Consider the following 11,505-nt stretch of genomic DNA (forward strand, 5'->3'; position numbering starts at 1 on the left):
TTCCCCAAATCCTCAACCCTAGTCTCGCCCTCTCTCCCGTCGCGGTGAATCCTTCCTCGCGTTCGGCCGGTGCCGCCGTCGTTATGCACCGGCGACGTTTCCCTCTCTCAATCCGTCTCCGATTTTTTCCATTTTTCCGCCGCCATTTGCCTCCGTCGGCTCCGGCGAATCTACGCCAATCGTCCGTCGATCCCTCGCCTTCTCCGTCCTAGAACCGAAAAAACCAGGGTCTGGCTTATTAAGGCAGCGGCGTTCCTCTTCCTTTCGCGGCCGAGTCGCCGATGAGGCTGAGATGTCGCCTCAGTGGTCGCGACCTAGCCGCCTACCGTAGCCTCAGCGTCGCGTCGAGGCAGCAACTGCTTCCGTCGGCGTTGTCCCCTCTCCAGCAGTCTCGTCAAGCCCCCGCCGCCGAAGCCCGGGGGGCAGTCCTGCTCCCCGTCGTTTCAGTCGCCGTTGCTACTGTCTTTCAGCCGTCGCCGGGTTGATTAATCAATAATAATGCAGATTCAATTAAAGGTATTTGTATGTATAGGTGTTTTATCTTGTTTGAGAAGCCAGTGTTTACCAATTTTTTGTCCAATAATATCTGCCTCTTTTCTGTCCAATGTTGTCATTTTTTAAATGGCCAAAAGGGTAAACAAAATAGCTTTGCATTCTAAGATGTGCTATTTTACTACTAATTTTTTGGAACTGAATGAGTATTATTTTATGGACAACTAGTATTAACCTCTGTGCTATGCACGAGACATAAGAGTTTCAAATAATGAATACAAAATATAATAAAAATATAGAAAAGAAGAACTCAAAGCAATGTGAAGATTTAAAAAAAATGTACTACTCCTTAATGAATGTATTATTTATATATAATATTAATTTATGATCCAAGTGGAGTAAAAACAATAAAATTAATTACAAAAAGAATATGTGTAGCTAAGGATCAAAGAATATAAGTTAATTAGAATAAATATACAAATAAAGATTATATGTGTGAGTAAAGATCAAAGAGTAGGAATTGTAATAAGAAACGTACAATAACAGTATACTCATATTAGATAATTCAAAAACTATTTTAATTAATTAACTATAAATTTTAAAATACATATTAACTAAAACACTTTAAAATTATATAATACATATAGAGCAATCACACTTCAATGACATGCTACAACTTCGTATAAAAATAGAAGTATTATTTTAATATTCAGTTAAACTCACGAATAATTAAAACTTTCGGTCATTCAATTGAATCGAATATAAAAAATGTCTTTATTTTTATGAGGATGAAATATTAAATATTTTAATTAAATAAATATAGCATGAAAATTAAATTATATATTTGTGTTGCCATTTAGTTTATAGATTAATTCAGAGAAGAAATTATTACAATGGTGAATAAAAGTTTAATTTTAACCCAAATAGAAGGCAAATTAAACTATTTATCACAATTCCAATTTTAACTCAAATAAAAGGCAAAATAACAATACATAAACTTAATTACAAAGATGAATTTAAATTAAAAAATATTTATACAAAGTCCAATAAATTAATAGTTCAAAATTAAAACATAATTTTTAAAACATAAATATAATGATATATACGTAACACCCAATTTAAAACTATATTTTTAGAAAATATTTCAAAATCATAAAATCCAATACAAATAAAGCCCAAATAATACAATCCTTGGACTAAAATTTCAACACAAATAAACCTAAATAACAGTATACTCCATAAATTAATATTCCCTACAAACCCTACAGAAAAATGTGGCATCTCCCTCCCTTTCTCTTGTATTTTTTAAAATTGGTAGCCCATTCTATGACTTAATTTATTATTAGTCCATCCTCAATTTAATTCTCTTGGATTAAATATAAAATGAGATTTAATTAGTAAGGTCAAAACTAATTGGTTGTTGGTCCAAGTATTAAAATGCCCAACATAAATCAGAGGCCCAAAGGAAATTATTTAATGGCCCAAGTCAATTAAAATTCATGGTCCAAGGAATTAAATTTCATGGCCACAAATTAATTAAAATTCATACTCCAAAAATAAAGTTTTAATGGCCTGAATCAATTAACATTCAGTGGTCCAATTTAATTAACATGTAGAGGCCCAAAACAAATATACTCCCATCCGTCTCTGCTTCCCCTCTCTCTCCCCTCATTTCTTCTTTCCATTCTTCCCCAAATCCTCAACCCTAGTCTCGCCCTCTCTCCCGTCGCGGTGAATCCTTGCTCGCGTTCGGCCGGTGCCGCCGTCGTTATGCACCGGCGACGTTTCCCTCTCTCAATCTGTCTCCGATTTTTTCCATTTTTCCGCCGCCATTTGCCTCCGTCGGCTCCGGCGAATCTACGCCAATCGTCCGTCGATCCCTCGCCTTCTCCGTCCTAGAACCGAAAAAACCAGGGTCTGGCTTATTGAGGCAGCGGCGTTCCTCTTCCTTTCGCGGCCGAGTCGCCGATGAGGCTGAGATGTCGCCTCAGTGGTCGCGACCTAGCCGCCTACCGTAGCCTCAGCGTCGCGTCGAGGCAGCAACCGCTTCCGTCGGCGTTGTCCCCTCTCCAGCAGTCTCGTCAAGCCGCCGCCGCCGAAGCCCGGGGGGGGCAGTCCTGCTCCCCGTCGTTTCAGTCGCCGTTGCTACTGTCTTTCAGCCGTCGCCGGGTTGATTAATCAATAATAATGTAGATTCAATTAAAGGTATTTGTATGTATAGGTGTTTTATCTTGTTTGAGAAGCTAGTGTTTACCAATTTTTTGTCCAATAATATCTGCCTATTTTCTGTCCAATGTTGTCATTTTTTAAATGGCCAAAAGGGTAAACAAAATAGCTTTGCATTTTCCCGCCAAAAAGGGTAAATTTGTCTTTTTATTGAACTGTCACTTTAGATTAGCATAGATAGGACATAGATTATAAATAGAAATACTTCGTTTAGTTTCAAATTCTTAACTGATTTTGCAATAGTAAAAAATTTTCTTGCTAACCCAACAAGGTTATATACGGCCCAGAAAAAAATCTTAATTCCTTCATGTCGTCGCCGCGCTCTACTTTTACAGTCAGCTGATGTAACAATACCTTCAAAATCAAATTCTCATAATTTCGAAGAAATAATCGTTGATTCTCTGCATAGCTGAGAGCTTCAAACAATGAAGTTAGATGTGAATGCTTTGCGGTATCTGACCAAGGATGATTTCAGGGTTCTTACCGCCGTCGAGATGGGAATGCGCAATGTTTGTTTCTGTTCTCCTACCAATTAGTACTTTTTCTAGTTTAGCATTACTATTGCTCTTCTCCTAATCAATTAATTTTTTATTTTTACTATTTTAGCATGAAATTGTACCGGCGGAGTTGATCGGCCGAATCGCCTCACTCAAGTAAGTTGAAGAATTCGTTGCACTGCATAATTGAATTCACCGTAGCATACCACTTTTTTTATCTCGTGGTGTTTGATATGCTTTGTTTATGTCTATGTTTGGTTTTTAGGCATGGCGGCACTTATAAAGTATTGAAGAATTTACTCAAGCACAAGCTGGTGCATCATGACTCTTCCAAGTGTTAGTTTACCTTTTTTCTTGCGTTATTTTAGTTTTTCAGAGCTAATTTTTTTGTAATATGTATTTGAATTTTTTTGAAGTCGATATTTTGATTAGTTTATGTTGATAAGATATTGTTAATGAATTTACCTCTTGCTTTCCACCGTCTGCTTGCACACTCTACTAGGATAAATCTGAGTGTAGTGTATTCTTGGTGTAGATGATGGTTTCCGGCTAACATACTTGGGCTACGACTTTCTTGCAATCAAGACATTGGTGAACAGGGGAGTTTTTGCTTCTGTTGGTCGACAGATTGGTGTGGGGAAGGAGTCTGGTATATGTGCCTTGCACCTGTTGCAGATTTTCGATGTGTCTGTATATAATCATTAAGTGGTATTGATTAAATCTCTTTTTTTTTTCAAGATATATTCGAGGTTGGTACGGAAGATGGCACAGTTCTTGCTATGAAGTTACACAGGCTTGGTAGGGTTTCTTTTAGAGCAGTCAAGTCTAAACGTGATTATTTGAGGCATCGCAGAAGCTTTAACTGGTTATACTTGTCAAGGCTTGCTGCCATCAAAGAATTTGCCTTTATGAAGGTCTGGTTCTTGTACTCTCTCTTTCTCTTCTAAATTTTTTGGATAGAAGCTAAAATGAAGGTGCTGCTCTTGTGGTCGAGTTCGTAATCTTTCACATCTTTATCGGCAGGCCTTGGAAGAACATGGTTTTCCTGTTCCAAATGCAGTGGATTGCAATCGGCATTGTGTTATCATGTCACTCGTCCAAGGTTACCCGCTGTAAGTGTATAAGTTGTGTATGGTCTAATGTATTCCATTTTTTCTTCCTCTTCTCAGGGCTACTACAATGTAAATATAGGCATGTGTGGTGCTGGCGTTCATGAATTAATACAGCTGTGCTAGGTCATTGTAAGGGAAAATCATTCATAAGAGAAATTTTCTCCTATAAGACTCCAACTGCAATATATTTATCACCTACTTTTAAATTACCTGCCAAATTGCCAATGGAGCAAATGGATAAAATGTCATTTCTATTCCATAGTTACAGTTTTATAAGTTTGAGTCAGTACCTTTTCTGGGTTTAACCCTTGCAAGCAATGCTATGTGTGTGGAGGTTGTTAATTAACTAAAAGTTGCCTATTAAACACAGCTCATCTCAATATTTTGCGCCAACCTTGTTTATTGTAGGAGTTGCATGATGATGACTAGGAAAGTAAAGTTGGGTTTGCAAGGATGTAGATGGAAAATGCAATATATATGATTGATATTATTGATTCCAATGGTTTGGTCACAGCTTTTTTATGTTAGATGTTGCCTCTTATACAGGAGTTTCATGGCATTTCCATAATTAAGAACTTAAAACATCCTCATAATCCTGAAACCATCAAGAAGGAAATTTCAATCTTAAACTCTTGAATGTATGGAAATTGTTTTCCAACTTGAATCTTGATATGGTATGGACTAGAATTGTATTTGATCATCCTGTTTCATGCAGTGTGCAGGTTAAGGAGTTGCCGAATCCTGATACAATCTTTGAAACAATTCTTGGTCTTGTTGTACGCCTGGCAGAGCACGGGCTCATTCACTGTGATTTCAATGAATTTAATATCATGGTAAGGCATTGGATGTTGATTTCATGGTCACATTTTTGTGTTTTATTGAATATTTATCCATTGTAATTGTATGTTGTTTTCTGCAACTTGGCTTTGCCTTAGTATTGGCCCGTTCTTACTAGCTAAAAGCTTATGTATGTTGCTGTTAATGTTCTAGACGTATTGTCATCCACCATTTACCGTTTGTTATTTTCACTTTGTAGATTGATGATGATGAGAAGGTGACAATGATTGATTTTCCACAAATGATCTCGGTTTCTCATCGAAATGCACACATGTAGGTTTTTGCAGACCATTACGACAGATGACTTATCCCCACACTTTTCACAATGACTTAATTTTATCATAAACACTAAATTCCTCTTCTTTTAGGTACTTTGACCGCGATATTGAGTGCATCTTCAAGTTTTTCCGGAAAAGGTAGTCGATTACTTCAAACAAAATGCTATGTTGTAATATAAGAAAGGAGCTAGTGACGCCTGGTCAACACTTTACCGTCTAAGCATGTATGCGATATAAAATAATAAAATTAGGATTTTGATAAGATCATTTTTGAACTCACTACATATCTCATGCATAGAGAAGTTTAATTAAAACATGAATAACTGTGTTGGTTTTGAAAAAAATATGTAAGTTGTATTTCAAACTAGCTTTGCTGTTTTTTATGTTGAAATCAAAATATAACTTGTAAACTTTTCATCACTATCCATGAGTTACAATTCAAGCTTAAAAATCGTAACCGGTATTTACTTGCTTGAGCAAATATAGTTTTTGAGAAGCCACAAAGTTGACCAGCATTCAGTTATGTTTGGCCTCTCAAAAAAGATATTTGCTCAAGCAAGTAAATACTGGTTGCAATTTTTAAGTTTGAACTGAAGGCTTGAATGTTGTTATGATAACACTAACATGGTCTCTCTTTTGGTACTAGGTTTCACCTCTCTTTTGACGAAAAAGAAATTGAGTGTGATGATTCAGATGTAGAGTTAGGTGGAAGTTGCCGGCCTCAGTTTTCAGACATAAATAAAGTTTCTGGTGTCCTGGACAAGGAACTTGAAGCTAGTGGTTTCACTAGAAAGGATCAAGATGATATGGAGAAGGTACTGCCTTTAGTCTTTCATCTATCAAATATCTTCAAACAAATTTCACCACAAGTTTTGGAAGTATGATTTGGTCTTTAAATTGTAGTAGTATTTATTTCTGCATTATTTGTATATAAAGAGCTATTCTATGATTTTAATCAAAGGCTCATATTTGAGGCGAAAGACTTACTCTTCTTAATATGAAGAAGCTGCAACCTTCATTCTTTCCTCTGTCGAATATCTTTAATAGCAAAATGCTTTCCACTACAACGATCAATATCTTTCAATACATGATTGACATGTTTGATGGAATATGGTGTTAATTCTTTAAGTTCTGGCTGCCTGCTAAAGTGGCTTTTGTTTTGATGGTTATTATGCAGTTTGTTGATGGGGATGTTGAAGAAGATCTGGGATCTGATTCTGGAGAAAGTGAGGATGCAGATGATACTGCTCAACACATAAATGATGCAACCCTAAGTGGTTTTGAGTCCTTGAGCTTGACTAAAGAGGTGTGTAGAGTTAACTTATGCATGTTAGCTAAGTTTTTTATTGTATGCCTACAGACTACAGATTCATTTAAGTTTCTATTGTTATTGATTATGTTCAGAATTGTGCATTGACCTCTTGAACGTAAAAAACTCTGGTTGCAGGAAGGAGATAACTTGCACGAAGGTGATTCAGAAGCCAATCAAAACATTTTGCATCAGCATACTTCCAACGAGGCTAGACAAAGTAGCGAAATGGCCTGGGAAGATAGGCAGGTTGAGCACCATGATAGTTCAGCGGACGATAATTCTGAAGAAGAAGAAGAAGAGGAGCATGACGATGACCCTGAGCTTGAAAAGCGTCTGACCAAGCAACGACAACGTGCCATCCAAGCTGCTCGTGGGAGGAGGAAAGGTATAACCTCTAGAAATAGTTACAAGGACAAAGGTGGAAAGTCCTCTCATAATTCAAAGATCCAAAAACAATTAGGCAGCTGGTGAGAATGGCTATCGTATCGTACTCGTTGTGAAACAATTCCAAGGCAACTGCCTTAACACTACACATGAGCAGCTCAGATTCGAGAGTAGATATAGTATGGTGCATGTATTTCTTAATATTCAACAGTTCTCAGTTTGATCTGCGTGTAAACTAGCATGAATTTTCTCTTTTTTTGTTTAATATTATCAATATTGTTGCTGTGTAAGGCCCAGTTTTTAGTGTTTTTTTCACTTCAATTCCTTTCACATAATTACCTTATAATCAAGATGCGAGCGTGGTATAAAAAGAAGAAACACTCACTCATACAACCATATACTAATCACATGAACTCTTAATACAAATCAAGTTGTACTGTCTTGAAATTGACTAATCCAAACACAATCTTGGACACGTATGCTTTGGTTTCAATCAGGTAGTATGTTTGATTTCTGGGGCTGTCCCATTATTGTTGTGTGTAGGTGGACTCTGCATCACCTCAAGTTTGAGAAGAGATCCTTGATGATCCGACACCGAATCCTTGCCCTTGCTAGCGTCCTTGTTCTTAGCCTTTTGAGCCCACCCGACCAGCCCGGCTTGAACATGATCTTTGAATATCGCCTTGTTGAACGAACTCCCCATCTTCAAAACCACCAAATCAATATATCAAAACTCTGTGAATAATCCACAAATCTTCAGTTTTTTAGCAAGTTACCTGCGCAACAATGGCGTAGAGCGGTAGAGTGCTGTAACTGCAAAGGAACTGTACAAACACCCTGCACGAAAACAATCACTCAGTTCATCAATGTATACTAAAACTTAGTAATTATATTGAATTGATGGTTTACGCACCCTATGACAAGTCTAGGAATGACATAGCCGACTTCTCCCATTATGCAGGAGTCGAAGCCATTGAGGAGGAACATCCAGAAGAAGACAGCAATCTCAAAGGCATTTTGGAAGAGAATGATGTGGATAAGTATTAGCACGAGGCGTGGGCGGTGGAACCAGAAATGATCGTCCGAAGGGCTCACAACCAAGTCCCCTTCGACTGCTATGTGCTTCTGCGCCACCTCTCGAGCTAGTTGGATTATTATGTGCTCCAGCTTAGTCCCCAGAGTTAGCAAAAGCTGCATTCATTTCATTTCCAGTTATACCAAATTATTTCATGTTGTATATCTAGAAAATAGGATATTACTACTACTTACTACTAGAGGAATGAAGGAGATCCAGAAATATGCATGCCAACCTGATCCAAAAACAAATCAAAATTCATGTTTCAGTCAAGAAAGCATGCATGTATAATTCTCTATTGTTTTCTTGATCATGAGAATACTAGTAGTTCTTACCATCGACGTTCACCAACAAGAAGAGAAGTACGAACACCCAAAGATACCAACTGCAGTTGAGGTCAAGTGATCAGTGAGAAGAAGAATCAACACCCAAGAGCAAAGGTATCCACTGCTTACCTAATTCCAACTACTTTCTTGAAATCTTTTTCGAGAGCGCGAGTCATGTACTTGTAGAAATTGAACTTGGGATTTCCACGGAAATGATTCTGCATAAAAGTAGGAGGTATAAACAAAAGAACAAATCAAAGATAGACTTATATGTTTATTCTTACCATTACAAGCCAAGCCTGAGAGTGGTGTAGTCTTCTTTGCTGACAGAGTGAAAGAATTGCTTGAAGAAAGATTTCTGAAAATGGAAAATAAAAAAACATAACTTCTCATGACAATCTGTTCATTTCTCTATACGCCAAATCCGTGTGGTGTGACTTACCACCCATCCAAACAACGACACTTTACCGATGCCGGAAAATCTGTTCCTGATGAAGGCATGATCTTGGACATGAGTCACAGCTGTAAGATTTCAATCAATATGTGATGAGTCCAAATAAAATAAAATAAAATCAGAAGAGAATTATGGTATGCAGAATGACCTTGTTCAGGATCATATTGTTTATTGAGTATGGAATCTTCCCAATGTCTCCACTGCCGTATCTGTCGAAAACACAAGGCAATTAGGTAATGAAGATGAGAGGGAAGTAAGTTGAAGAAAAAGGATAAAATTACCCTCAAACGCCCAAAGATGAGTGTGAGAACTGAGAATACAACATGGGACACAGCCAACACAAAGATGAAAATGTGGAGATCATGCAGAGCTTTCACAGACAGCAACGGTGCCTTTCCCTACAAACATCGTTTCGTGAGACAGAGAGAGAGAAAGAGATAAAGAGAGAGAGAGAGGAGACCTTGGAATCACAGTAACCTGCAGAGTCATCAGCAGCGGCGAGGAGGTGGCGGGTGGAAGAGAAGGTGAGGAAGTGAGCTGTGGATTTGATCTTTTGTTCCTTGTTGCAAGGGAGCCAATGATGAGTCCAGCCTTTAGGAATGCAGATTTTACTAAGTTTGGATTGAAATGCAGCCAGCATTAAGGATATGAATCCCAGCAACATCAGCTCTGCATCATTCATAAAAAAAAACACCACCCCAGTAAATTAAATAATACTACTACACATGCATTTGATTCATCATCTTACTAATACTAGGAAATGAAAATGTGACCTTCTTTTATTTTCTGCAAGGCCTGAAACAGAGACCCCTGATTCTTCTTCAATAAATACTGCACATATATAATATAACACCACAATTCAATTCAATCCTATCCTTTAAATGAGGTAGTGAAATTGAAAGAAGTAATGAAGAAATGAAGATTAACCTTGCCAGAACTATGGAGTAATCTTTCAGCTAAAAATGATATGGCAACGATGACGCTGCAGACGAACGCCACCACCCATGTCGGAGTATACTCTAGGGAAGCTCCTTCTCCACCACCTCCGGCCATCTCTCTCTCTCTCACAAACACAGACACAGGACAGCTCTGTTTATATCTTCCTTTTATAAAGAATTGGAGAAGATTCAATACAAGTTGATGATCAAGTATTCGTGCCTTGCTTGACAATAATTTGTCATGCATAAATATTTCATAATATTTCTTGATTGCTAGGAATTTACATAATAAGTATGAAATAATCTAAGATGAGATTTATGTATTTGGTTGACTGAATTATGCCTAGCATAATTTAATTTTTAGTATTCAACTAATGAATTATAGAAAAGTAGGGTGGGAACACACTATTAATTTTTTCGCTCACTTTACTTCACAGATTAAACAATATCTTAAAACTTGGACTGATCAAATATGATACATCTATTAGGGATTGGAGAGTGTATATTTTACATGTGCAGGTATGTCTTAGCAGTTAGTATTATTTTTAAAATCTATATTTTCTTAATTACGTATATACGTATATATATAATAGAAGTTGATAGAGTTGGATATTTTAGATATTGTTTCCTATGTGAATTGGTCCGACAGTCGGAAACAATACAACGCCAAATAGGAATCCAATGACAGGAAATCATCAACCTTAGGCCAACCTTAGGCCATCCACAACGCTGTTCCTATACCGTTCCTATACCGTTCCTTAAACCACTATTTGAGGGCCTCACTATACTTTTTTACTCCATTCCTTAACTAAGGAACGGAACCTGCAACCCTTCGTTCCTTAACCGTTCCTTAAATTACTATTCATTCAATTTCATTTTTTTTTATTTCCAACCCAATTCAATTTAAATAAACACACTTTAATAAAAAACAAACACACTTTATTAAAAAAAATACAACATTAAAAAAATTCAACTTAAACTTAAAAAAAATAAAAAACACACACAATTAAAATCCTAAAAACATAAAAAATACAAAATAAAAACACACAATTAAACGTGGGAAAATAAAAAAACTACTCCGCCGGCGAATCATCCTCCGGAGGCGGTCGAGGTTGAGGGGGAGTCGGAAGGCCAAGTTGTGCTGCCATATACACAATTCCGTTCCACCAGGCCGTGAATTGGCGTACGAGAAGCGGGAAGTGTCCGCCATTGAGGCGGTCATGTACGCCACCATAAGTGTGTCCGAGCCTCCCCGCGAGCCCGATCCCGAGGCCGACTGGCTTGATTCGCCTCGGCCCTTCCTCGCTCTAGCCGTCTTCGCCGCCTTCGTCCCTTGCGGCCGACGGCGCCCAAGGCTGGATCCCCGTATTCGTCGGGCGTTGGATCCCCGTACCCCAAACACCTGCGTTCACCCTCGCTGGCCTCACCGGTGTCACCAGACGAGTAGTGCCGCTCGCCGTGTGCTTCGTGCGCTTTGAGGTTGAGCCCGAGCTCGAGCGGACACCGCCGGCCCACCTTTCCTCGTCCTTGACGACGCTGCCAAATATCAACATATTTGAACTGTAGACCGGTGT

General features: G+C 38.1%; 2 protein-coding genes across 2 annotated transcripts; one reads left to right on the forward strand and one right to left on the reverse strand.

Annotated features, from left to right (window-relative positions):
* The first annotated feature begins 2,991 nt into the window (after window positions 1-2,991).
* On the forward strand, window positions 2,992-7,391 carry LOC121789070 (serine/threonine-protein kinase rio2-like). The gene is made up of 12 exons (XM_042187602.1): window positions 2,992-3,227; window positions 3,325-3,371; window positions 3,481-3,551; window positions 3,751-3,864; window positions 3,954-4,129; window positions 4,239-4,327; window positions 5,043-5,160; window positions 5,364-5,437; window positions 5,533-5,580; window positions 6,089-6,257; window positions 6,620-6,748; window positions 6,890-7,391. Exons 1-12 carry the CDS (start codon window positions 3,144-3,146, stop codon window positions 7,223-7,225), a joined length of 1,455 nt encoding a protein of 484 aa, XP_042043536.1. The 5' UTR covers window positions 2,992-3,143; the 3' UTR covers window positions 7,226-7,391.
* Window positions 7,392-7,473: 82 nt separating this feature from the next.
* Window positions 7,474-10,136, reverse strand: LOC121789071 (MLO-like protein 1). Its single transcript, XM_042187604.1, has 13 exons — window positions 9,921-10,136; window positions 9,767-9,824; window positions 9,454-9,662; window positions 9,275-9,391; window positions 9,142-9,202; window positions 8,982-9,061; window positions 8,833-8,897; window positions 8,669-8,767; window positions 8,549-8,598; window positions 8,408-8,448; window positions 8,052-8,329; window positions 7,915-7,975; window positions 7,474-7,841 (listed from the first exon to the last, which is right to left on the reverse strand). Exons 1-13 carry the CDS (start codon window positions 10,044-10,046, stop codon window positions 7,632-7,634), a joined length of 1,455 nt encoding a protein of 484 aa, XP_042043538.1. The 5' UTR covers window positions 10,047-10,136; the 3' UTR covers window positions 7,474-7,631.
* Between the last annotated feature and the right edge of the window lie 1,369 nt (window positions 10,137-11,505).

The sequence above is a fragment of the Salvia splendens genome, unplaced genomic scaffold (genome assembly GCF_004379255.2).
Source record: "Salvia splendens isolate huo1 unplaced genomic scaffold, SspV2 ctg128, whole genome shotgun sequence".
NCBI classification, from domain to species: domain Eukaryota; kingdom Viridiplantae; phylum Streptophyta; class Magnoliopsida; order Lamiales; family Lamiaceae; genus Salvia; species Salvia splendens.

What these genes read in the sequence shown, in the direction of transcription:
- LOC121789071 (XM_042187604.1), bottom strand. Translation starts at nt 10,046, where the DNA reads ATGGCCGGAGGTGGTGGAGAAGGAGCTTCCCTAGAGTATACTCCGACA. An exon ending in ACAATATGATCCTGAACAAG is followed by an intron (nt 9,062 to 9,141) that starts GTCATTCTGCAT and finishes GAAATCTTACAG; the next exon opens with CTGTGACTCATGTCCAAGAT. An exon ending in CTTGTTGGTGAACGTCGATG is followed by an intron (nt 8,449 to 8,548) that starts GTAAGAACTACT and finishes TTTTTGGATCAG; the next exon opens with GTTGGCATGCATATTTCTGG.
- LOC121789070 (XM_042187602.1), top strand. Translation starts at nt 3,144, where the DNA reads ATGAAGTTAGATGTGAATGCTTTGCGGTATCTGACCAAGGATGATTTC. An exon ending in TCGAGATGGGAATGCGCAAT is followed by an intron (nt 3,228 to 3,324) that starts GTTTGTTTCTGT and finishes TTACTATTTTAG; the next exon opens with CATGAAATTGTACCGGCGGA. An exon ending in TTCAAGTTTTTCCGGAAAAG is followed by an intron (nt 5,581 to 6,088) that starts GTAGTCGATTAC and finishes TTTTGGTACTAG; the next exon opens with GTTTCACCTCTCTTTTGACG.